The following is a 27,697-nucleotide window of genomic DNA, read 5'->3' as shown; positions in this document are numbered from 1 at the left end:
AACCACCCGCCGATTGATCCCAGTCGAGCCGGTCCGGGACCGCCCGTCTTGTCGAAGCAGGGGCCAAAGTGGTGTATTGAAGCTGGGCCCCTCAACCACCAGGATCCCCCTTTCCGCTTCCACGGGTCGCGGCGCACGGCTGCACACGCCGGATTCCAATGGTGTAACCCTGGAACCAAGGTATGGGCGTTGGATCCCAATGATGCTAATCTGGTAAACCAGCAGCATCACTGGGAGGTCCCCTCACCACGTACAGGTGCCCACGTCGAGGGGAATGTAAGGGACAATCAACCAGGAAATGACGGACTGTAAGCTGTGTCTGACAGGATGGGCACTGTGGTGGGCTTTCACCCAATAATAGAAAGAGATGAGTGTGGTGAGTATGTCCAATTCTGAGTCTTGCCAATACAACTTCCTCTCGTCTGTTTCTTCGGAAGCCAGACAGCCACAGCTTTGGATCTTCTTTTATCTGGTAAAGTTTATTGTTAGGCTCACTTTTCCAGGTCTGTGACCATTTATTGTAGCAGGCTTTGCGTATGACAGACTTAAAATCAGAGAAAGGAACCTGAGGATGTTGTGAGAGAGCGGGTTGAGGATGTTTAGCGGCAAAGTCGGCACTTTCATTTCCCGGAATGCCTGCTTGGCCAGGGATCCAGCAAAACCTAATTGACTGATTGGACACACTGCAAGTAAATAGCTGGGAATGAATCTGTTTCAATGCTTGATTGGTGTGTTCTCGGGAACCACATTTGGCACATATTGCTGTTCCTCTGCATGTTGTTTGTGAATGTCCGTATTTTTGACATTTAAAGCATCGAATAGGATTTGGTATGTAGGGTCGGATTTGACAAAGCAAGTATCCTGCTTTCACATGCTGTGGTGGACTTGGAGTGTTGAAGGTTAAAATGATATTTCTGGTCTGGATGATTATTCCTTCTTTTTTGACCGTTATTCTTTTAACATGAATGACTCCCTGGGCTTTCATTTCTTGTAATATTTCTTCTTCTGTTATACTGAGGAGATCCCATTCAGAGATTACTCCTTTCGAGGTGTTTAAAGTATTATGGGGTGTAATGGATACTGGGATTCCTCCAAAAGTGGACGTTTTCATTAGTTGCTCTGACTGTCGTATATTGGCTGTCTCAATTAATAGGTCGCCTGATTTTAATCTTTTTACTGCTTTTGGAGTTCCAGCTATGCTTTCCAGACATTTTTGTATCAGGAAAGGGGATAATTTTCCAGTGGACTGTTCGCCCGTAGAATGAATGATGAGATACTTTGGAGCGGGTATCTCATATATATCGGTTTTTAGCCTTTTGGCCATGTTTGTACAAATTTCTTCATGTTCTTGAGTTGATTGGGCCATGTTAGAGGATTTTGTGATTTTGTTGTCAGAATCCATGCTGTTTGCTCCTTTTCGCCCTGGGAGTGAGAGCGTTTCCTCCCAGGTTTCCAGCCCCGCCACGTGGAGGCAGGAGCGGTGCCACCTAGTGACCAAGCGGAAAAAAAAAATAGGTTAGTAAGTGATTAATATAAAGAAAGGTGACTTTCCTTTCTGTATTAGTAAGTTTTAATGTGCTAAATGTTATTAATATATACAGTAGGAGTTTAAGGAGATTGCAAAAACTCACACAAAAAATAAGCTCTTTATAATAACTGGCACTCTAGAAAATTCGCTGAAAGGTCGCTCGAATCACTACGCTTGGCACTCGGGGCCGAGTATAAGCATTTTTAATTGATTAAAACCTTTAGCATAAGGAACACTTTTTATGATATATGTATCCTCCTTAAATGTGTACATCTTAAGGCTAATAAATAAAAGAAGAATAATGATAATAATGATTTTATTTTCCTTATATGAACGTTGTAATTTACAATTACAGGAGTAATTATCTTTGGTATACTAAATTACAAAATGGAACTCCTAATAATTTTATTTTAATGAAATTTCTATGTCCTCTGACATTGCCTCCTCCACACTTCCTTCCTCCTGAGCAAATATCCTGTCGACTACCGACCAAAGCCACCGCCTAGTCGTCCACCTCTAGAGCCATATCCTATATCGTTACCGAATCCGAGTCCTTGATCTACTCCGCTTCCTAGTCTACCTAGTTCTTGCTGTATTCCATTACCAAGTCTACCTAGCTCCTGATCCACTCCATTACCTATTCGGTTTAGTTCTTCATCTACTCCATTACCTACTCTATTCAGTTCATCATCTACACCTCCTCCTATCTGATATCCCTGGGGAGATCTTTCAAGCCGCATTCTGTCACCTGTAAAAATCCAAAATTTAATTCACGCGTGTTCTTTTGTATTATAAATCACATTTTAAAGTGAGCATAACTAAACAGCACAATTTAAAAGATTTTCACGCAACTGAAGCAAATTCATGAACTGAAAAGACTTAAATTGGATATTGAAAAACTTGTCAAATACTCCAGTTAGTTATTATTATTGTTATTTGGTTTTTTTTTAGGAGCATTAGCAACTAAGGCCATATTGCTCCGGGATATGCGGTGGTCATTCCCTGAATGACCTTTCCGCATCCTCCGTATTTGGTGGTGACGGGCTCGAACCCCGGTCTAATCAAGAAGCGTGTGCTACGCACTGCTGCTCCTTCCCACCTGGCTACGGAGGCGCCCCTCCAGTTAGTAACTTAGCCACATCTTAGTGTACTCAGAAAAATATGGCACACAATACTACGGAAATTGTTCATTTACGTTTTAGCTGTCATTTTTAAAATTATCTTAATTAATGAGGTTATAAGCCTTTCATGATTTCAAAGGTTTATTTCGCCCTTGTTGGTAGCACATTAATTAAATCACGGTCTCTGCCACACTGAATAAAAAAGATCTGGGTTAGAATCCCGTTAATGTTTCCAGGATCTTTTATGGGATTTTTTTACTCTAGAGTTGAGTAGTTAGTCGGCTTCAGAAGAGAAGGGAAAGTTTTTTTTTTCTGCCGGAAACTAGAGTTTTTGTACCAGGAAAACAGTCAAACTGACCACAGAAAACATTCAATTTATTCTATGCTGTAGAAACGTTGCGAGTTATATCAGAATATCTATGTGTCAGCAACTCTGCCAAGGTACGATAGGAGGAATTATAAGCTGAAAGCCTTTTGGATTAACTGAAGACTTGAAGGATTCTGCAAGGCTTTTGGGAAGAAATTTCTATCACTTTGGCCCGCACTTGCAGGTAAAAGGAATCTACGTTGTAGAGATGGGATACATTTAAACGAAGGTGATGCAAATGTTTTTGTCAGTATTATTGAGGATACCTTAAAAGGTTCAGGGAAACTCCTACTTTGGGGGGGGGGGGGAACAAGGGTAATATAGATACGCGTTTATCTGATAGTATTGGTCAAATTGACTCTTGCACATACCTCAAGAGTATTTGTTTGTTATCGCAACAGAACATAGTAGCAAGATGTTCTGAGTTTGTTTCAAATGTTGCGTTATCGTAGAATTACTTCTACTAAAATGCCAGATTTATATGCAGCAAAAATTTCCTTAACAACAATTCCTAGAACTTTTTAAGTTGAAAACTCTAATTATTGTTATTAACTAACCTATTTCCCTACCTCCCATACATAACAAGAACTTGGATGCCATGTTTCAAATAACTTACATCAGTGTCATTAACAAATATCAGGAACATTAACTGAACCTTGTGGGACTTAGCTTGTGACACTCGTCAATATACAGCACTGGCCATTTTTAACAACCCTAGCACCTACTGCCACTTAACCTAATAGTATCCAATCATTATCTCCCAAGAAATCATGACTGCCAGGCATCATCTTTCGCTAACAAAGACATGCTGTGGTTTCCTTATAAATACTTTCTTGTCTAGATGATTCCGTGATATATCCTTAAATAAGAACTTCTTAATTTTCCTTAGAACGGAAGTCTGATTTCTATGCCAGAAGGGAATTCATCAAAGAATTCATGGAAGCCGTGCAATTCTGTTTCCGTTTAACAGGATGAAAAAAACTTCTCAGTAGACCTTGGTATATCCCTGTCACACATGATGATGAATACTTCGTAAGTTAATTTTGGTGGTACCTCTTCGCGAGTTGTCTCTGTTTCTAATCGCTCGGTTATCAAGGCGTTCACTATTGGTGCGTGCTTTCCAATCGACAGAGCGTTAAACAGCCACAAAATAAATAAATATCAAAATACTTCTCCACTGGAGCAGGCGTTTTATTTAAAATGCTCAATCACACGTACAATCGAACAATGTGGCCATCCTATACACTCATAAAAATATCCTTACTAAATCACTGATCCCGGACGATAGAAAATAAAATAAATAAAAAAAAAAATGTATTGGCAGACCGAGATGCCAATGGAAGGATTCCATCACATTTAAACGTGGATGAAGTGAAATTATCTGGGCTCACTCTACCCTACATGGTAATAAAACATTCCGCGTAGAATTAAATTTTATCTGTAAAGCAGTGAAGTGAAATTTACCTGAGGGTCTTGAGAAGGTGCTCTTCGAGCTCAGAAGTACCAGTGTGATGCAAAGTAGTAGGCTCTGTAAAAATATCAAATGTTACTTGAATTATGAAACTGTGCAGCAAAAAACAATTAAAAAGCAGTTCAAGAAAGCAACACCAAACTCAACTCAATCTTTAAATAATTACTTTAACTAAAAAAATTATAATTATCTTTAAGAAACGCTTACCAATGATTTTGCCATGATCGACGTTACCAGTGAAATGTCTTCTCTATTCAGTGTTTCAGGGTTGTCTTTGCGGGACCTTTTATATTCCAAAATTTGTTTATCATCTGAATTTTACCAATTTCCATTATTTTTCTCATTCATCGTTTGACTCACCCACAAGCGAAGGCCATCTGATGAGTCAGCAGACACTGCAGAAAAATACCACTTTTAATACACAATGGGTGTTTATCAGAGAGGGTACAAATTATGTCTGACCTTAGAACTTGTTTTCTGTTATACAAACGAGTATTATTCAATATGTTTTTCATCGCATGATTGTACGACAGTGAAAAACATCCGATTTTGAAAGGGGCTAATGTTCGAAATGAAGGCTTTCAAATTAATGGTAAACATGATGATACATATTATACTTCCGTACACAACAAGAGATGACACAAAAACACCAAAATGGCTGCCACGCGATCGTCCATTTTCATTAATTTATTTATTTTTTAACTGCCACTCTTCTTGTTTTAACTTTTACCACAAAAATGTGCAGCAATGAATACCGCATCAAGCTGCTAAGAATATGTAGTTATCTTACTTGACCAGTTTTTTGTCTGAAACTCTTAAATCTATCTTACGAGAACCCTTTCAAACATTGATGAGAATTTGTTTTATATAATTGTATGTAAAATCTTCATTCTAGCCAGGTAAAATCAATTTTCTTCCGAAGCCAGCTTATAAAAACGAAATCATTTTATGGATTTAAAATTGTTTATTTACTTATTATTGCAATCGTTAATACAAGTTGTTGTTGTTTTTTTTAATCTTTTGAAAAGAACCGAAACGTTCGGTATTGTTTCATACTGGTGAGGATTCATATGTCATCAGATGGCACGGCTGTCCTAGAAGTTTTTGATTTACTTTGTGTTAAATAGAGTTTCTCTCCCCTTATAAATATAAACGATATTCAGATACAACGATGCGAAATATTTAAATGTAACACACTTCGAGATAATGATATATCCTCATTTGTACAAGTTTCAAACACATATTATGCAAATAATTAAATTAGCAATCTACCAAAGAAACCAGCCCTTTCCTCCAGCGAGTATTATACTGCCCGTAATCGTTGAATGTTGTTGGTATTTTTGGCGCAAGGGCTACTACGGCCAAAATGTGCCTTTTCCCATTAATAAAAAGAGCTTATAAGAGCATATATATATATATATATATATATATATTAATCTGCTTTGAATTGTGGAAAAATTCAGTTAAATTGGAGTTGTCCCCAATAATATTGGGGACAACTCCAATTTACTCTTAAGTTAGAAAGGAATCGGAATGATGCGTTTCTGACATACTGATAGTGAGTGCATTCTATAAGAATATGCTTTACGGTTAGTTGTGAATCACAGGTCAAGCATAGTGGTGGATCATTTCCTTGCAATCAACAGAGATGCGTAAGGTGAGTATGACCAAAACGCGCTCTGGAAAGCACAACCTCTTCATGTCTGTTCGAGCGGAAGCTAGATTTCCATAGCTGTGGATTCTGTTTTATTTGTTGTAACTTGTTATTTAACTGATTATGCGAAATTTCTGTCCATTTTTCATTCATAATCGGCAAATAAATGATTTATAGTCTGTGTAAGGAATCTGGATTTGTTCGTTGTCATTGGGATTTCTTGCTGCTTTATCTGCACACTTATTTCCTGATATTCTAGCGTGTCCTGGGATCCAATAAAAGGTGACACTCTTCCTATTGTAATGAATTTCCGATATTTGATTTCTTATTTGATTTACAAATGGATGTAGAGAGCGAGAATTGCCACGGATGGCTGCACTGCACTTAAAGAGTTTGTGTAAATAACACTTTTCGGAAAGAAGTCAAACCCATCTTAATGGCATAGAGTTCTGCAAGGAAAACACTGCATTCCTGTGGTAATGGACAGAGACTGTTGATATTGGTAGAACCACAGCAGCTCCCACAGCTGTCTCACTTTTGGAGCCGTCAGTATAAATTTTCAGAATTTGTGCATTTGCCAAGAAATGGGCTGCATGCAGCTTCTGAAAGGTTTGATTGTCCAGAGAGTGTTTTCCCCAACGTTGGAAGTAATCATCACATCGAGGTATGCACGCATTCCATGGAGTTTGCACAATTTCTCTATCTTGATGAGAATTGGTCAAATACATATTCCACTGCTGAATTAGTTCTTGTAAGCGGATTCCTGTAGGTTTCTTTTCATCAGGTTTATTTCTAAAAAGGTTTATCCATTGAAGATCATAGAGGTGTGACCAGATAGGATGAGATGAAAGACTATTTATTTTAACCGCATAGTTGAGGAGCAGCATCTTTCTCCGAAGGTGGAGTGGAGGTTCACTGGCTTCTACATATAGGCTTTTGAACGGCGCAGTCCTGAATGCCCCGAGAGCAATCCTGAGCGCACTATGTTGTACTGTGTTGAGACATGCTAGCAGAGTCTTTCCAGAGGAGTCATAAACTGGAGCACCATAATCTAATCTAGATCAGATTAGATTATGATTTTATTTGCGCATTAGCATCCAAGGCTATTATGCTCCAGAGGATAATTATATCAATTTAAAAATAGATAAATAAATTCTGGTAACTTTTGAAAAAAGGTTACTTCGTCACAAATCATATAATGGTAAAAAGTAGTATATGCATTAAAAATATATATATACATATATACCAGGATTTTATATATATTTATAGAAATTGATATGGTGTTAAAATTTTGAAACAGCAGACACATTGCCATTGTCAGATACAATCTGACTGAGTGCATACGGCTCAGTCAGATGGTGGTAAAAGCGGTAAAACGGATATTGCTAAAATCTGAACAGTCAACTAAAATGTGTCTGATTGATAAAATTGTGCCACAGGACGCATACTTTAGAGACAACTGCTTAGGTCGAAGCGATAACGGTGGTTCGTTTGCTTCGACGTATAAGCTCTGGACAGGAGATATTCGATATGCTCCAATAGCGATACAGAGAGCCTGATGATGGACAGGATCCAGCCCAATTTGAAGTACACTGTCTCTGGCCCAATCGTATACTTGGGACCAGTAATCTAGTCTGACACGTTGTTGTTGTTGTTGTTGTTGTTGTTAAATTTGTTGGTGCATCAGCAACTTAGGCTATAATGCACTGATTACTGTCTAATATCTTCTTAGTTTGTCTTACACGTGATATGGGTCATATATTGTGATATTTATTTATCAATTTTAGAAAGAGAAAAATGTCATTCATATCCTCACGATCTCCTAGAACACTCTGTAATGATAACTGGCTGGAGTTATGAAAATGAAAGAAGAAAGCAGATTTCCGTTCTTGCAGATATAGCGGGCATTCCAGGATGATATGTTTTACTGTTAATAAATATAAGCAGTTACTGCATTGTGGAGGATCATCTTTTGTTGGTAGGTAGCTATGTGTGAGGAATGTATGAAGTATGACTCGTACAAGAGCACGGTAAGGCCGTATACGGGTGCATCGGTCTGCACCCCAAGATGTAGAGGAGAGAGAGCGGAGAATATTAAAGCCTCTTGTGCACTTTGTACGGAGTTGGCGAATGTAAACAAGAAAGGTCAACTTTTTATCAAACAACAGTCCCGAGAATTTTGTGTCTGACTCTACTGGAATAGCATTTTGTCCGAGCCTTAATTCAGGTTCAGGATGAAGATCAATGGCTTTTTGCAGTTGTCTTTCAATAACTGTCATGTTGCATGACTGAAAAAATATGCTCAAGTCATCAGCATAGAGGGCACTGTTTACAGTTGGAGGAAGTTGTTCTGTGATGGAATTTGTTTTGATGGCGAAAAGCGTGACACTTAATACTGCTCCTTGTTGTACTCCCTCCTCTTGGCAGAAGGGACTAGATCTGATTAAAGCTCGGTATAGGTGGAGTAGAGTAGAACGATCAGCATCTCATGTCATAGATAAGACGACTTTAAATATATTCAGATTTTTAATACAGACAGTCCGTGCTTGTATTATATGTTTCTGGAATGTCAGTTTGGCGTCAAACCTCATAGCCAAGAATCGGATATTGCTGGTGATTGGCATCGGTTGCTTCCCCAATTCGGGTTCTGGATGTAGCTGATGTTTTTTACAAAAGTGAATGGCTGTAGTTTTTGTTTCTGATAAACGATAACCATTACGTGAAGTCCATGACATGTTTTTTTTATTATTTTGTTTATTGCAAGTTGTAGTTGTCTTTCAATGGAACACATAAGTGATCATCATAATTAAGGACGCTTACCAGTAATTTTGCTATTATCAAAGTATGCTAATTTAACTAGTAGAATCTCTACTATGTTCACCGTTTGGAACTTTTCTTCACGAACTTTTATATACAAAAAAAATATATATATTTATTATAAGAAGTTTTCGAGATTTTCTTATTTAGTATTTAACATCCATAGACGGTTGGTACACTTTGATGCATTATACAGCACGCAAGTTTATGAGAGAGAGAGAGAGAGAGAGAGAAAGAGCAACGTGTCTGGGATTAGAACCTGTTGTTTATTATATAAAATAATAAATAAATATCAATTTATCAGTCTTAGTGAATTTGCAAGGTGGAGGTAAATCATCGTAAGGACCGACAACACCCTGAACGCAACAGGGGTCAAACGGTATCACAGCTAGCAAAATAATACATCTACATCACACAGCATGATTATCAACAGTTTTGAATATCTTCTCGCTGATCTAAAATATTTCTAGCCGCTGTTCTTCTTTACTCTCATCTAACAAATTGCCATTTTCTTCTAATTAGTCAGAGCAGTGAATTTTTAAATAGAGATATTCGAAGTACTACTTAGAAAAATCTTTTGGAGAAGCATGGCGAATGAGAAAAATAATTATTTTTTAAAATTAACTTTATTGCATTAAAATTTTATTCGATTGTTAATTATCAGGTAAAGAAAAAAAAAGTGCTGTATATAAAATGTAAAATATGAGCAAAAATTTATTTCATTTTGATTTTTATTATATTTTATTATATTCAAACATTTATTGAATGAATTGAACAGACAGCCATTCAGTTATTATCAATGTAATAACAATCACCAACTGAATAATAATAGAGTACGCTTTTTACAGCTTTTCCCACCAATTAATCTCACTTCTGTACAAATCTAAAGTACAGTGTGTACCAAAAATCTAGCCAAGCCAACCAATGTGGATCACGTTCCCATTTAACGGTTTGAATGATGAATTATTATTTCTATAATGGTGCATGAAAATTGCAACCATTTTACAAATAGCAAACTGATTGCTATTTTCATAGTTTTCCTATTATTTATTTAGTGCAAACTATGAAAATACGACCTCGTAGCAACAATTTTAGTTTTCGTTCCTCGTATGTTTCTACATCTCAAACGCTTTGATTTTTTTCAATTGGTCTGACTTTCGAGTATATTATGCAAAGGGAAAATCACATTAAAATATGCTTATTAAATTTTGTTACCTAATATTCTTAGAAATAAAATTTAACCATTTTTAAACATATACCATACATCGGTGAATGCTGTGAGTATAAGCAATTTTAGTTGTTTAAAACCAGTTTTATTTAGCATAAGGAACACTCGCTTATGATAAATGTTTCCTCCTTAAATGTGTACATCTTTTAAGGCTAATAAATAAAAGAAGAATCATAATAATAATGATTTTATTTTCCTTATATGAGCGATTTAATTTACAAATTACATGAACAATTATCTTTGGTATACTGAATTACAAAATGGAGCTCCTGTTAAATTTATTTTAATGGAATTTCTATGTCTTCTGACTTTGCTTCCTCCACACTTCCTTCCTCCTGAGCAAATATTCTGTCGACTACTTACCAAAGCCACCGCCTAGTTGTCAACCTCTAGAGCCATATCCTATACCGTTACCTAGTCCGAATCCTTGATCTACTCCGCTTCCTAGTCTACCTAGTTCTTGCTGTATTCCATTACCAACTCTACCTAGCTCCTGATCCATTCCATTGCCTATTCGGTTTAGTTCTTCATCTGCTCCATTACCTACTCTATTCAGTTCATCATCTATACCACGTCCTATTTGATATCCCTGGGGAGATCTTTCAAGCCGCATTCTGTCACCTGTAAAAATCCAAAATTTTATTCACGTGAGTTCTTTTGTATTATAAATCACATTTTAAAGTGAGCATAACTAAACACCACAATTTAAAAGATTTTCACGCAATTGAAGCAAATTCATGAACTGAAAAGACTTAAATTGGACATTTAAAAATATGTCAAATTCTCCAGTTAGTAACTTAGCTGTATATACATCTTTATGTACTCATAAAACTATGCCACAAAATTACTGCGGCAGTTGTTCATTTAGGTTTTAGCTGTCATTTTTAATTTTACCTTAATTACTGAGTTTATATTAAGCTTTCCATGATTTTGAAGGTTTATTTCGTCCTTATTGGTAACACATTAATGAAAATCACGATCCCTTTCAAACTGAGTGAAAAAGACCTGGGTTCGAATCCCGTTAATCTTTCCAGGAACTTGTATGGGAATTTTTCCCTTTAGAGCTGAGTAGTTAATCGTCCTCAGAAGAGCAGAACAAAGTTTTTTCTTCCGGAAACTAAAGTTTTTCTACTAGGAAAACAGTGAAACTGACCACAGAACACATTCAATTATGGGTATAATAAAGTAGAAGAAGAGTGGATGAAGTTGTTCTCCTAATCGTAATATGAGAGTTTTTTTTTTTAACACTGTGATTACTCATTTCATTTGAGGAATCAAGTGCTTTGATTAGATGAAAAGTCTAGATATTAACTAGCTCTCCTCAGAAAGAAGCAGAAACTTTTTATATGTACGGATTAGTATGAAAACTGGTATTAGAAAAATGAAAAAAAGAAGAAAGCTTATATAGCCAGGACAAATGTATTAAGTCTAATTAACTTTACTCATATTGTTCATCTATTTAGATAAACTTTTCATCTCCTGAAGACTAGAGGAGAGATTGGTAAATAACACAACTAGTAAACCGTTTACTATTTGAAAGCTATACTCTACGCAAATCCAGATACCACAAGAAATTAACAGGTAGAGCAGATTCATTGAAAATGAGGAACAGAATTACATGACCTAGAAAAATGGAAAAGAACAACCAGTGGTTAGGAATCAAAAACCCAAGAGCCGCATTATCCAGTTAAAGAGTCTGGAGAGATTCTTCCCAGTATGTACAATTTATTGTCCAACAATCTAAAAACTGACGCATAAACACAGAAGACAGAAAATAAATCTTTGAAAATGGATACCGCAGATCGAAGATAATCTCTGTAAGATAATCGAAGATAATCTCACATCCAGCAACAATTTCCTTAACAACAATTCCTAGAACTTTTTTAAGTTGAAAACTCTAATTATTGTTATTAACTAACCTATTTCCCTACCTCCCATACATAACGAGAACTTGGATACTATGTTTCAGATAACTTACATCAGTGTCATTAATTGAACCTTGTGGGACTTAGCTTGTGACACTCGTCAATGTACAGCACTGGCCATTTTTAACAATCCTATCATCTACTGCCGCTTAACCAACCTTTTATTTAGAGTAATAATGTGCTACTAAAACGACATTTCATCCAGTTCTTTTTTAGTAACCTAATAGTATCCATCATTATCTCCCAAGAAATCCTGACTGCCAGGCATCATCTTTCGCTAACAAAGATATGCTGTGGTTTCCTTATAAATACTTTCTTGTCTAGATAATTCCGTGATATATCCTTAACTGCGAACTTCTGAATTTTCCTCGGAACGGAAGTCTGATTTCTATGCCAGACCTGAATTCATCAAAGAATTCATGGAAGCCGTGCAATTCTGCTTCCGTTTGATGACAGGATGAAAAGAAACTTCCCAGCAGACCTTGGTATCTCTCTTTCAGACATGATGCTGAATACTTATTAAATTATCTGGATGTGTCTACTATAACTAGTGGTTATCCAGCCGATGATATCACCACAGCTGCTTCTGTACGATTTTTAAGCTGCCAATAAAAAAATTGTGCTCATTGATATTTGACAACCAACTTTATATTAAGTTTTATAATTCTCTATTTGTAAAAACAAAAAAAAAACCTTTAATAATTTCTTATATGTACGTTTTCTACACTTAGAAAAAGCGTTTCATAGATTTTGATTAAACAATGCTTCGAGCCCTCTTCTCGAATTTCCCCAAGAAACACTGCTAACATAAATAAGCATATTTATATGAAGTTAGACCCAGATTACAATATAAAGTTAAGATAATATCAGGAGGGTAAAGTATAAAGATACAGATAAAATAAACCTAAAACCCTATTGATAGAAAAGAAGCCTTTTAAGTTAGATTACACACTTCTATATACCATACTTGTGCGACAGTAGCGCACAGCTCCAGATTGCAGTCAGTAGTCAGCACTTAACTCCATTGAGCTAAAATTTTGGTGGTACTTCACCGCGAGTTGTCCCGGTTTCTTATCGCTGGGTTATCAAGGCGTTCACTATTGGTGCCTGCTTTCCAATCAAGAGAGCGTTAAACAGACCCAAAATAAATATCGAAATACTTATCCACTGGAGCAGGCGTTTTATTTAAAATGCTCAATCATGCGTACAATCGAACAATGTGGCCATCCTATACACTCATTAAAAGATGCATATTAAAACACTGATTCCGGACGATAGAAAATAAAATAAATAAAAAAATATATTGGCAGACCGAGATTAGAATTATTTTTTATCTGTAAAGCAGGGAAGCGAAATTTACCTGAGGGTCTTGAGAAGGTGCTCTTCGAGCTCAGAAATACCAGTGTGGTGCAAAGTAGTAGGCTCTGTAAAAATGCGAAATGTTACTTGAATTATGAAACTGTGCAGCAAAAAACAATTAAAAAGCAGTTCAAGAAAGCAATAGCAAGTTGATGATAACTGAACTCAACTCAATCTTTAAATAATTACTTTAACTAAAAAAATTATAATTATCATTAAGAAACGCTTACCAGTGATTTTGCCATGGTCAATGTTACCAGTGAAATGTCTTCTCTATTTAGTGTTTCAGGATTCTCTTTGCGGGACCTTTTATATTCCAAAATTTGTTTATTATCTGAAGTTTACCTATTTTCATTATTTTTCTCATTCATCGTTTGACTCACCCACAAGCGAAGGCCATCTGATGAGTCAGCAGACATTGCAGAAAAATACCACTTTTAGTGCACAATGGGTGTTTATCAGAGAGGACATATTGCGTCTGACCTTAGAACTTGTTGTCTGTTATACAAACGAGTATTATTCAATATGTTGTTCAAAGCATGATTGTACGATAGCGAAAACATGCAATTTTGAAGAGGGAGGGGAGATGATCGCAATGAGATCTTTTAAATTAATGGTAAACACGATGACACACATTATACTTTGCACACAACAAGAGATGACACAGAAACATCGAAATGGCTGCCAGGCGATCGTTTATTTCTCATAAATTTATTTATTTTAACTACCACTCTTCTTGTTTTAACTTTTACCACAAAAATGTGCAGTGAATACCGCACCAAACCTTTTTATCTGCAAAGAATATGTAGTTATCTTAAGTGACCAGTTTTTGTCCGAAACTGTTAAAGCTATTTTAGGGGAACCGGTTCAAACATGGATGAGAATTTGAAGGAACCTCATATTTCAATGAAATCTCACATTTATTATCGTTATAAATAGTTCTGCGAGACGAAAAAAAATTTCGGAAAACTCGATAATTACTGAGAACTTCAGAAACTACTCCCAAAATACATAAATCGCGAAAAATTTCAAAATATGTTGTTGTTGTTATTGTTGAGTTCGTTGGTGCATCAGCAACTGAGGCTACGCACCTGATTTTTTTTTTATCTTTCTTGTTTGTTTTTTTTACTGACAAGAATTCAGCAAGGTGGTATTTATTAATCGACTTTATGAAAACATAAACATCAGCCATATCCTGACGATCTCTTAGAACATTCTGTAATTTAACTGATTGCAATTAATGAAATGTGAGGAGAAAACAGTTTTTCGTTCTCTTAGATATAGGATGGTATGGAAGACTGCTAATTTTAGATGCATAATTTAATAGAAGAACTTGTCGAAAGTGTAGCGGCGGTTCATGGGTTTCTGAATATGGACTTTAAATTGGTGATGTGCGTGTGTGGTATGGTTGTTTATTGGCGCATTAGCTGCTATGGTTATAGTGCGCCTATTCGTAGTTATATCAGAAAATAATAAAGAACGTAACAATTCAAATTCATTTCAGTTCTGAGAGCTATTCATAAACGATTATACACTCTAATTTGTTTCAGAAAGCAGAAAAGTTCCTTAATATTTGCCTCCTCTCCTATGATATGGTGTAGTGTCAGCGGTTCTTGAAGATTAGCCAGATTTTGAAGTACGATGTGGTTGATAGTTGTTGTTGTTATTATTGAGTTTAACGACACATAGGCTGCTGGGGCCATATTGTGTCTTTCTAATGGTGACTATGAAACAATACCTATATTTTGTGGTATATTCCTATCTGTTTTAAGAAAGTAAATAGTTCCTTTTTATTAGGATCATCTCCCAGGATCTGCATCAAATTTACTGATGACTGTGTATTAGATATAGACTTAAAGATACCTAAGCGAATGGTTTGAAGGTGGGGACAGTCCACTAGCACATGGCGAATGGTCAGTTGAATTTGGCATGATGTGCATTGGGGAGCACTGTCATTATTTAATAGATACAGGTGAGTGAGGTATGTATGCTCAATCCTTAGCCTTCCTAAAATTGTTTCTTCTCGTCTATTTTTCCGGAAACTGGAAAGCCACAGCTTTGGTTCTGGTTTTATTTTGTATAGTTTGTTTCCTGGATAACCTCTCCAGATCAGTGACCATCTATTGTAACATGCTTTACGAATGATATGTTTGAAATCGGAGTACGGAACTTGACAATTCTGTAAAATATTGGTATCTGGTTGTTTGGCTGCAAGATCTGCTCTTTCATTACCTGCTATTCCAGAATGCCCTGGTATCCAGCAGAATGTCACTGTTTGGTTTGACTCATTGCACACAAGTAATTTGGAATGGATTTGTTTGATAACAGGGTGAGAGGAGTTGGTATTGCTATTTATGGCAGAGACAGCACTCAGGGAGTCAGTGTATATTAAGGCAGAAGAAATCAGAAGTTGAGTAATGTGATCTAGGGCCAAGTTAATAGCATAAAGCTCTGCAGTGAAGATACTGCATTCTACAGGTAATGAGATAGAAGTAGTGAATGAAGGGAAGATTGCCGCAGCGCCTACTTGGGTCTCAGTTTTTGATCCATCAGTATAGATCTTACAGGCCTGTGAATTAGAAGCACAATGAGTTTCATGTAATTGTGCGATATTGAAGGGAGACAAGGTTTTCTTTCCCCACTGTTGGAAATAATCATCATAAATTGCACGGATATTAGTCCACGGTGGATCAGGCGGTGTTATGTCCTCATATATATTGCCGATTTCAATATTCCACGTTTGAGTTAGTTCTTTAAGTCTAAGTGCAGCAGGTCTGTTTTCATTTGGTTTGCTGTTGAAGAATGACTCCCATTCGATATTGTACAGACATCTCCAATTCGGGTGAGAGGGAAGACTGCGGATTTTTGCGGCATACATCGAAAGCAATGTTTTCCTCCGAAGATGTAAGGGAGGTTCGTGGGCTTCAGTGTAAAGGCTCTGAACTGGGGAGGTTCTGAAAGCCCCTAGAGAAACTCTGAGAGCACTGTGCTGGATCGTGTTCAATCGCTCTAGAATAGTTTTCCTAGCAGAGTCATACACTGGGGAGCCATAGTCTAAACGGGACCTGATGAGAGCTCTATAGAGATTGTTTTGTTTTGGTTTTGGTTTTTTTGGCGCATTAGCTACTAAGGCTATAATGCGCCAAGACCATGTCATTTATAAAATAATTTAAACTTTCAGTGACCTAATTAGTTAGGTCACTATGTCAAGAAATATAAGAAAAATGTAAATTTTATAAACGAGTAAAAATATTTATTGACTTTAAAAATCTAAAAATAGCAGACACATTGTCATTGTCGGATAAAATCTGACTGAGTGTATATGGCTCAGTCAGATCATTAAAAGCGGTAAGACGGATACTGCTAAAAACTGGACATTCGATTAAAATGTGTCTAATTGATAAAACTGTGCCACAAGACTCACACATAGGAGGGTCATCAGCCCTCAGCAAAAATGAATGAGTTAAATGACTGTGTCCTATGCGGGTCCGGGCAAGAACAACTTCCTCCTTACGATTCCTGCGCAGACTGGACTGCCACGGTTCAATTACAGGCTTTATACGATATAGTTTATTTCCAGTCTGTCTATTCCACGAGTCCTGCCATTGGGAGTGTATTTTCTCGAGTATTCTTTGCCTGTAGTCTGTATAGGGGACTGACAGGCAGCGATTATTTCTGGGAATTGCTGATTTGGCTGCGGTGTCAGCCAAATCATTTCCCTTAATCCCAATGTGGCTAGGAATCCAGCAGAAGCGGATATCATATTCACGTTCACGGAGGAAGTGAATCTTCTGCTGAATGCTAGACAGAACTGGATGAGAATTAAATCTCACGGTTATTAAAGCCTGTAACACACTAAGAGAATCAGAATATAAAATGAACCGTTGGTTTTGGCATTTACTGATGTGATCCAAAGCTAACTCAATAGCGTGCAGCTCTGCAGTAAATATACTGCATTCAGAGGGAATCTGCTCCGATGTAGTGGTGTCCCTAAAGACAGCAGCAGATCCCACATATGATTCTGACTTCGAACCGTCTGTGTAAACTGGCGCGAAGTCAGAATGTTCAGCTCGGTGTGCTGAATAAAGCTGCAGGTAGACCGATGATGGAGTGTCCGACTTTCCCCAATTTTTAAGGGACAAGTCACATATTGGAATACGAGCATGCCAGGGTAGAAGGGGTTGCTTCGGTGTTTGGGCAACCTTGTCTACCTTGATATCAAGTTCTATGAGTAGCTCTTGGAGACGAATACCAAAAGGACGATTAGCAGTCTTACGGGTATTGTACAAATTTTCCCATCGTGGCTCAAAAACGGATAGCCACGTAGGATGGTCTGGCAGGGATTTTAGTTTAAAAGCGTAGTTTAGACACAACTGCTTACGTCGAAGCGATAACGGTGGTTCGTTTGCTTCGACGTATAAACTCTGGACAGGAGATGTTCTATATGCTCCAGTAGCGATACGAAGAGCCTGGTGATGGACAGGATCCAGCCATCGAAGGGCACTGTCTCTGGCTGAAGAATATACCTGGGACCCATAATCAAGTTTGGATCGCACAAGTGCACGGTAAAGCCGAAGAAGCGTGCATCGGTCCGCTCCCCAAGATGTAGAGGAGAGCGAGCGGAGAATATTAAGCCCGCGTGTGCACTTTGTGCGAAGTTGACGGATGTGGTGCAGAAAGGTCAACTTTTTATCAAATACGAGTCCCAAGAATTTTGTGTCCGCTGCTACTGGAATAGCATTTTGTCCGAGCATTAATTCAGGTTCAGGATGAAGATTACGCTTACGACAAAAATGTACGCAAACGGTCTTCTCCGGCGAGAACCTGAAGCCATTTGCAAGTGCCCAGGAGTTGAGGCGGTCAATGGCTTTCTGCAGTTGTCTTTCAATAACCCTCATGTTGCATGACTGACAAAAAATGCTAAAGTCATCAACATAGAGGGCACTGTTTACAGTTGGAGGAAGTTGTTCTGTGATGGAATTTATTTTCATGGCGAAAAGCGTGACACTTAATACTGATCCTTGTGGTACTCCCTCCTCTTGGCTAAAGGAGCGAGAGAGTGAGGATCCCACACGAACTTGGAAAGATCGATTGGCTAAAAAGTTTTGAATAAACACGGGGAGTTGCCCTCTAAGGCCTAGGCTGTGCAGATCTTTTAAGATGCCAAATCTCCAAGTTGTGTCATACGCTTTCTCCATGTCAAAGAACACCGACACCAAGTGTTCACGTTTTAGGAAAGCATCCCGGATGGATGTTTCCAGTCTAATAAGATGGTCCAAAGTGGACCGGTTCCTTCGGAAGCCGCACTGGATGTTGGAGAGAAGGTCATTGGTTTCTAAATACCAGATTAAACGAGAATTCACCATTCTCTCCAGGATTTTGCACAAACAGCTAGTCAGAGCAATGGGACGATAATTTCTAGTGACTTTTGGATCCTTTCCTGGCTTAGCGAAGGCAAGAACGGTTGCCTTGCGCCAGGAGTCCGGAAACTGCCCTTCGGTAAAGATTCTGTTATACAGAAAGAGCAGATTATCCATAGATTTTGGTGAAAGATGTTTAATCATATCATAATGGATGCCATCTGGTCCAACAGCACTTGCTTTGGAAAGAGTGAGGGCTCTTTTCAGTTCATGTATAGTGAATTCCCTGTTGTAGGGACAGTCGCTCTTACACTTAAAATTAAGTGCCTGTTTTTCTATTTTTTGTTTCAGGACCAGGAACTCTGGGGAATAAGAAGATGTTGCACAGATTTTAGAGAATGTTTCCCCAAGAGAGTTGGCTATTGCAGTTGGATCTGCAATAGCGCATCCATTATAATCTAGGATTGAAGTAGGGTGGGATGTATGTTTTCCCTTCATTTTCCGGATTTTATCCCAGACTACCTTAAAGTTGGTAGACTGGGTAATAGATGATGTAAAACGGATCCACGATTCCCTTTGACTCTGACGGCGGATGTAGCGTGCTTTGGCTCGTGCACGTTTAAACACTATAAGGTTGTTCGTGGTAGGATATCGACGGAATATCCCCCACGCTTTGTTTTGAGCCTTTTTTGCTGCTGTGCATTGGGAATTCCACCAAGGTTTGGGAAATGGTGGAAACCGGGTAGATGTTTTTGGAACAGTATTCGCAGCTGCTTGGACGATAATTTCTGTGATGTACGTTACTGCATCATTGATCGGCTCCTGACTGACCGTACTGAGTTCAAAATTTGCCTGATGTTGGAAGGCAGTCCAGTCAGCCTGATCAATCTTCCACCGTGGTAACCTGAAGGGAAGACATGGTCTCCCGCTGTGTAACAAGGTTATCACAGGGAAGTGATCACTTCCAAATGGATTCTCCTCCACTTCCCAAGTGAGTGAAGGGAGTAGAGAAGGGGAGCAGATAGAGAGATCAATGGCAGAAAAGGTACGGGTAGGCATGTGGAAGAAGGTGTTTGTTCCAGTATTTAGAAAGGAAAGGTCATTGTCATTGAGCATACGCTCTATGACCCGTCCCCTTCCATTGATGTTAGCACTACCCCACAGGGTGTTATGTCCGTTAAAATCCCCGAGAAGTAAGAAAGGGGGAGGCAACTGCGATACAAGATCATCAAGGTCTTCCTGGGAGATGTCAGTCCCAGGTGGCAAATAAATAGAGCACACAGTTAATAAAAATCCCACTGTCAGGCGAATTGCAACAGCCTCAATGCTGGTTGTAATTAGCAAGGGCTGAACTGGGGTCTGATTACCCACAAGGATAGCCACTCCTCCATGAGCAGGACCATCCGCAATTCTATCCTTACGAAAGATTGTGATGTTATGCAATGTGGGATCATCATTTGCCTTTAGATAAGACTCCTGCAAGCAAAAGCAAACTGGCTCGTGCTTTTGCAGGAGGGCCTTGATGTCATCAGTATTTCGCCGGAATCCACGACAATTCCATTGTAAGAATTTAGCCATTACTTTGGCTTGGTGGGCCCATCAGGCGGCTTCCGAGGTGCTGAGGGCTTACTTTTGTCAGTCTTGGATTTATCTTTTTTGGGGAAGAAGGGACGCTGTCCCGTGTCCATTTCTTCCTCCGCAAAGAGTTCCAAGACAGATTCATCCTGTACCTCCTTGTTCTCTACATCCATTGTTTCTGTTCTTCCTGCAGGCTCTTTACCACTTGGTTTTGGTAGTGGTGGAGCACTAGGAGGTACAGATATAGGAGTGGCAACTGACTGTGTTTTTTTGGTGGGCTTTTGAGAACTCAATAAATAGCGTGCAATCGGGGTGAATGACTCTTTTGGTGGAATAGTCATCTCAGTTTGTGTCCCGATAGTGCACTTAGCAGAAACCTTCTGGGCGTATGAAGGTTTCCCGCTATTTACTGGTTGGATACGTTTTCTGGCCTCTGGGTAGGAGATATTCAGCTCTGTCTTCAGTTTTTGTATTTCTTTTTCATCCTTCCACCGCTGGCATGCTCTGGAGTAGGCAGGATGATCTTGTTGACAATTTACACAGATCGGTTTAGAAGCTGAACATTCCTTGCTCTCGTGGTCTTTCGCACCACATCGAGCACAGGCAGGGTTACCACGACAAGATGTTTGTGAGTGGCCGTATTTTTGGCATCTAAAGCACCGCAGTGGGTTTGGGATATAAATCCTCACTGGGCAGTTTAGATAGCCTGCCTTGATGGAACTTGGAGGCCGTGGGGTGTTAAACGTTAGGATGAGAACTCGGGTAGGGACGAGATTCCCATCCTTTCTCATTGATATCCTTTTGACAGCTGTCACTCCTTGGTCTTTTAATTCAGAGCAGATCTCTTCTTCAGAAACATGAAGAAGGTCCCACTCTGAAATGACGCCTCTTGAAGAGTTCAAAGTTTTGTGGGGGGTTACAATGATAGGTATTCCCCCTATTGATGTGGCGTTCAGGATTTTTTCTGCCTGTTTAATATTTGTAGCTTCGACCAAAAGGTCGCCAGAACGCAGTCGTTTAACAGATTTGGGTGAACCAGCCAACCCTTCTAATCCTTTCTGGATGAAGAAGGGTGACATCTTTCCAATGGACTGCTCTCCGGTGGAATGGAGAATGAGGAAAAGCGGTGTCACTGATGGTGGTGGTTTATCCTCAGTTCTGGCTCGTTTTGCAGAGGTGTTATCTGCGTCATCATCTCGATTAGGTAGGGGCCTTGTTGGGGCCCCAGAAGAAGGATTTAAATTACTCATAGGAGTAAAGAAAAAATGTCTGATGCCTAAGTACCTCACCCACCACGGAGCCCTACGAGGGGGCGCCCACTCGTGAACTAGCAGGTACTGCGTACACGAATGGGACACCGAGTTCGCTTAGAACACCATACCCACGTTACCAATAAGTCTTTATCCCGTCCCAGGACCAAAGGGAGGGAGACTTATTGGAACGCAGTTGACCCTAGCAGTATAATACCACCCGCCGATTGATCCCAGTCGAGCCGGTCCGGGACCACCCGTCTCGTCGAAGCAGGGGCCAAAGTGGTGTATTAAGGCTGGGCCCCTCAACCACCAGGATCCCCCTTTCCGCTTCCACGGGTCGCGGCGCACGGCTGCACACGCCGGATTCCAACGATGTAACCCTGGAACCAAGGTATGGACGTTAGATCAGAGTGATGCTAGTCTGGAAGTCCAGCAGCGTCACTGGGAGGTCCCCTCACCACGTACAGGTGCCCACGTCGAGGGGCTCTATAGAGATGGATCAGGGTATGCCGATCAGCACCCCACGACATAGCTGACACACACAGGAGGATGTTCAATTTCTTCAAGCAGATGGTCCGAAGGTAGGTCACATGTGCTTGAAAGTTTAGTTTCCTATCTAGCACCAGGCCAAGAAAACGGACAGTGTGAGTAAGAGGTATTGGCATGTTATTGATCTTTAGCTCAGGATCAGGATGAAGTGACCGTAGTTTGCAGAAGTGAGTAGTGGTGGATTTCTGTTCAGCAAGACGAAATCCATTGCATAAGGTCCAGATTTCTATTTTGTATAGAGCATTTTGCAACTGTCTTTCGATAGTATTCATACTTTGTGATTGGCAGGATATAGTGAGGTCATCTGCATACATATAAATTTGAATGGTTTTTGGAAGATCTTCCAATATTTTGTTGACTCGAATCGCAAATATGGTAGCACTCAGTATTGAACCCTGCGGGACACCCTCTTCTTGAATGTGAGTTGCTGACAGCACGTTTTTATATCGGACTTGAAAAGTGCGTAATTTTAAAAAGTTCTGAATGATTTGAGGAAGATAGCCTCTCAGCCCCAACTGATGCATATCTTTAATAATGCCATAGCGCCAGGTAGTATCGAATGCTTTGTGAATATCTAGGTTGACCATCACTAGGTGCTGTTTCATGACGAAGGCATTTCGTATGTTGCTTTCAAGTTTTACAAGTAAATCGAGGGTGAATCTGTTTTTACGGAAGCCATATTGGTGATCAGAGAGAAGATTCTGGGAGTCTAGAAACCAGGTGAGCCTCTTATGTACCATCCTTTCAAAGATTTTGCCTAAACAGCTTGTTAATGATATCGGTCTGTAGTTCTGGACCAGAGTGGGATCTTTGCCTGGTTTTGGAATAGCACAAATATAGGAATGCCGCCAGGACAGAGGATAAGTATTTTCTGAAAAGATATGGTTATAGAATATTAATAATATGCCAAGGTCAGATTCACATAGATGCTGCAACATACTGTAGTGAATACCGTCTGGTCCTGCTGCACTATTTGACGATTTGCTTAAGCATTCCTTCAGCTCGACTAAAGTAAAAGGCTGGTTATAAGGGAGTGAGAGTCTAGTTTGAAAATTTAATTTTTGACGTTCTTCATTAGTTTTAATGCGTTGAAAGGATGTCACATAAGAGGATGAGGCGGAAATGTCATAAAAAGACTCTGATAGCGCATTTGCAATATCATTAGGGGAAGATAATTCCTGCCCATTCCATTGTATTATTGGTGATTGCAACGGTAGAAATTTCCCATTGAGTGCTCGTATTTTTTTCCAAATAATTCGAGTGTCAGTATTTTTGTTAATGGATGAGGCGAAGTTAGTCCAGGATTCATGTTTTGCTTTTTTTCTAATCTGTCTCGCTTTAGCTCTGAGTTTTTTGTAAACAATTAGGTTGGCGGTAGTTGGGAATTTACGAAAGTGGTTCCAAGCTCGGTTTTTATCACGCTTTGCTTTGGAGCATTCTTCAATCCACCACTGATTTTGGTGTACACTCTTGTGCAGGTTAGATTTTGGAATGGAAATTTCTGCTGCAGATAGCACTTGGCTGGTAATGTGGTCAGTTACGTTATCAAGATTCTGTTGCTGTACATATTGCTTTTCAAATATGACACAACTGGAATAGGTTTTCCAGTCTGCTTTTTGGAAGTTCCAAGAAGTACGGCCTTTAGGGTATGACATGACCTGTGTTTGAATTGAACTGATGATAGGGAAATGGTCACTGTGGAATGGATCATTTAGCACTAACCATTCCATGCTTGGAAAAACAGATGCTGAACAGATGGATAGGTCTATGGCGGATGTAGTACCAGCAGGTAGTTGAACATGAGTTGGAGAACCAGAGTTTAAAAGAGTCAGGTTATGGTTATCCAGGAATGTTTCGATTAGTTTGCCTCTACCATCCATGGTGGAGGATCCCCACAATGGATGGTGACCATTGAAATCACCAAGTAAACAGACGGGAGGTAGAAGTTGCCAAATAAGACTGTCCAGTTCAGTCTGGGAGCAAGGATAATTCGGTGATATATAGATGGATGCAAGTGATAACGATATTCCCGTTGCTATCCGGACTGCTACAACTTCTAAGGACGTATTTAGTTGGAGATGTCTTGAGGGAATTGTAGATTTCACAAGTATAGCTACCCCACCAAGAGCAGGAGAGTTAGAAACCCTGTCTCGCCTAAACATAGTATAATTTTTGATTTTGACCGAAGCGTGTAGTGATAAAAATGTTTCTTGTAAGCACGCACCTACTGCATTAGTTTGAGTGAGTAAATCACTGAGGTCGTCTATATTACTGCGTAATCCTCGACAGTTCCATTGTAGGAATTTATTCATTGGTTGGATTTGTTTGAGGAAGATTGATCTGACTGTTTTTTCTGAGAAGGTTTCTGTCTGCTTGGTTTTGGTTTCTCATTTCTGGGAAAGATTGGGCGTCCTGTATCCATGATATCACTAGCATGTAACTCTAGTACTGTGTCGTCATCCTCCGATTGAACATCAGTTTCCATGTTGATATTTCGTGGCTTCACCTTTTTCTGATTTTCAACGGTAGTTGATTTTGTTGTTTCGGGAAAAGTTGAGATAGCATCAGTTGGGATGCTGATCGGCGTATTGCTGGTTTCATTGACTGTAGGTTTCTTATTGCATGATAAAATAGTTTTGGCCCAGGTGGCAAAGGAAATTCTCGGTTCTATGGACACATCTGTTTGAGTTGCAGCTGAGTGGCTGGTTCTAGTAACAGATGCGTATGATCGGCTAGGAATGGTTAGTAGCACTTTCTTTCTTGCTTCAGGGTAAGTGACTTTATGTTCAACTTTATATTTCTGGATTTTGTTTCCTGTTTTCCAAAGGTCACATGCTTTAGAAAATGCAGGGTGGTTTTCCTTACAGTTTGGACAAATAGGAGTGGAAGCTGTACAGTCTTCTTGAGAATGCTCCTTGGAACCATAAAGAGGACACACAGCATCGCCTCGGCATGCTGTTTGGGAATGACCGTACTTCTGACATTTAAAGCAGCGAATGGGGTTTGGGATGGAAGGTCGAATCTTACAATTTAGGTAACCTGCTTTAACAGGAGATGGAAGAGTCGGAGTACTGAAAGTTAAAATGATGGACCTGGTTGGTAGTAGGTTGCCATCTTTTTTAGTCATGATTCTCCGTGCATGAGTCACTTTTTGATCACTAAGCTCTTGTATTAATTCTTGTTCAGAGACATTTAGTAAGTCCCATTCGCTGATGACGCCTTTAGAGGTGTTCAGGGTGTTATGTGGCGTAACTGACACCGGAATGCTGTTAAAAGTTGTCAATTTTAACAATTTTTCTGAATGGCTTGGCTTGGAAGCTTCAATTAGAAGGTCTCCAGATTGAAGACGCTTCACCATTTTAGGAGATCCAACAACCGATTCTAAACATTTCTGTATTAGAAATGGCGATAACTTGCCTACAGGTTGTGTGGATAATGAGTGCATTATTAGAAATGCTGGCATATCTGCACTCTGTTTTTCAGTCCGCTGTCTCTTCGGACGATTCAAGTCATGCTCTGAATCAGAGTTGACAGGTCTGGAGCTCGTGGGCTCTAGCGGTGGATATGCATCACAATCCATCGTTGCTCCTTTCAGCCCTGGAAGAGGGAATTCCTTCTCTCAGGTTACGGACCCCGCCACGTGGAGGCAGGAGCGGTGCCAACCAGTGACCAAGCGATCAGCAGAAGAAGAGAGCATAAAATGAATTTGACCAATGCATGCTCTGACCAGTACAACTTCTTCGTGTCTGTTTAATCGAAAGTGGATTTTCTTATCTGTGGATTCTGTTTGATGCTTCTTATTTTGTTATATAACTGATTATTCCAAATTTCTGCCCATATTTCATTTCATACTCGGCGTATGATTGGTTTATAGTCTATATAAAGACTCTAGATGCGGTCGTTATTCAGAGGGGTTTCTTGTTGCTTTATCTGAATGCTCATATCCTGATATTCCAGCATGCCCAGGTTGCATTCATTGATTGATTTCTGTTTTTCTGGCTTGTTTGTTTGTTTGTTTGTTTGTTTCGGGATTTATTGGGCGCATCGGCAACTATGACCATAGTGCGCCATACATATGATAATTATGCATGCTATTTCTTTTCACTTACAGAAAATGGAAAAAGAAATCAGAAAATAATTTTTTTTTTTTTTTTTTTTTCCCTAACTAAAGGAGGTGATATACTTTAATCATCTTCAGAAAGTTATATATGCTTGAGACATTTGTTTCATTGTTTAAAAGTGAGGTAAGTGTAAGATCTTTTGTCGTGGCTGAAGTGCAAAGAATCTGGCGTTCTCTTGTATATTTTGTGCATTCGACCAGAATGTGTTTCACTGAGAGCAGTGTATTACAGTGATGACATTGAGGGGGTATTTCTCCTCTTAAAAGATAACCATGAGTGATATTTGTGTGCCCTATTCGCAGTCGAGCCAATATTACCTCTTGATGTCGGATTGAATTAAAGCTGGAAGGCCATCGCTCAAGGTTTGGCTTGATACTTCGAAGTTTATTATTAGGTTGATTTTCCCATGATAACTGCCATTGGCACATGCATTTTTCCTGGATTATTGTTCGATAGTCTTGATGAGGCACTTTCCATTTTTTCTCGGGTGGTAGGTGAGCTGATTTGGCAGCATTGTCCGCTAGTTCGTTTCCAGGAATTCCAATATGTCCTGGGACCCAGCAGAAATGTATGTTTTTTCCAAGTTCTGATAAGCTATGTAAAGAGCTGACTATTCTTTTCACGACTGGGTGGGTGATGTTCATGGTGTTTTTTAGTGCTTGGAGTGCACTTAAAGAATCTGTGAAAATTATACTGTTGTTAATATCAGAGGACTCGATATGGTTCAGTGCAACCTGAATTGCTATTAGTTCGGCGGAAAATATACCGAACTCAGGTGATAACTGATAAGCTAATGTGATGTTTGGAAAAACTGCGGCGATTCCAACGTGGACATCATTCTTTGATCCATCCGTATGTACTATGGAAAAGCTGGGAAACTGGTCTACTACTGCATGGTATAGTTGCGAGAAGTTTTCTCTATGCAAAGTAGATTTATTCCATTCATGCAGATGTAAGTCACATGAGGGTGGAATGATATTCCAAGGAGCAAGAGAGGATGGGAGGCTATGTGCCACATTGTCTAAGGTTAGATTTAGTTCTTCTAAGAGGTGTTCTATTCTCATACCCAAAGGACGATTAGCATTAGGGCGGTTTTGGTATAACCTACTGTGCTGTGATGTGAAAAGTATAGGCCAGTTCGGGTGTTCTGGCATAGATCTAATTTTATAGGCATAACGTAGTATCAGTTGTTGTCGCCTGATTGAGAGAGGTGGTTCGTGTGCTTCAGCATATAAGCTATGTATTGGTGACGTGCGATATGCCCCTAAAGCAACGCGTATTCCACTATGATGGATAGGGTCAAGCCAGCGAAGGGCACTAGGTCTTGCTGAACTATAGACTGGTGCTCCGTAGTCAAGTTTCGATC

General features: G+C 39.3%; 2 protein-coding genes across 2 annotated transcripts; both read right to left on the bottom strand.

The window, feature by feature from the left end:
- Nucleotides 1-1,830: 1,830 nt before the first annotated feature.
- LOC150091004 (uncharacterized) lies at nucleotides 1,831-4,777 on the bottom strand. The gene is made up of 3 exons (XM_090381090.1): nucleotides 4,695-4,777; nucleotides 4,481-4,544; nucleotides 1,831-2,276 (listed from the first exon to the last, which is right to left on the bottom strand). Exons 1-3 carry the CDS (start codon nucleotides 4,707-4,709, stop codon nucleotides 2,011-2,013), a joined length of 345 nt encoding a protein of 114 aa, XP_090237216.1. The 5' UTR covers nucleotides 4,710-4,777; the 3' UTR covers nucleotides 1,831-2,010.
- Nucleotides 4,778-10,357: 5,580 nt separating this feature from the next.
- On the bottom strand, nucleotides 10,358-13,788 carry LOC150091003 (uncharacterized). Its single transcript, XM_090381078.1, has 3 exons — nucleotides 13,701-13,788; nucleotides 13,472-13,535; nucleotides 10,358-10,807 (listed from the first exon to the last, which is right to left on the bottom strand). Exons 1-3 carry the CDS (start codon nucleotides 13,713-13,715, stop codon nucleotides 10,569-10,571), a joined length of 318 nt encoding a protein of 105 aa, XP_090237204.1. The 5' UTR covers nucleotides 13,716-13,788; the 3' UTR covers nucleotides 10,358-10,568.
- Nucleotides 13,789-27,697: the final 13,909 nt, after the last annotated feature.

This window comes from Mastigoproctus giganteus, chromosome 1 (genome assembly GCF_048544385.1).
Source record: "Mastigoproctus giganteus isolate SK-2022 chromosome 1, ASM4854438v1, whole genome shotgun sequence".
NCBI classification, from domain to species: domain Eukaryota; kingdom Metazoa; phylum Arthropoda; class Arachnida; order Uropygi; family Thelyphonidae; genus Mastigoproctus; species Mastigoproctus giganteus.
Note: the sequence above shows the minus strand (reverse complement) of the source record. Positions and strands in the feature narration are given on the sequence as shown.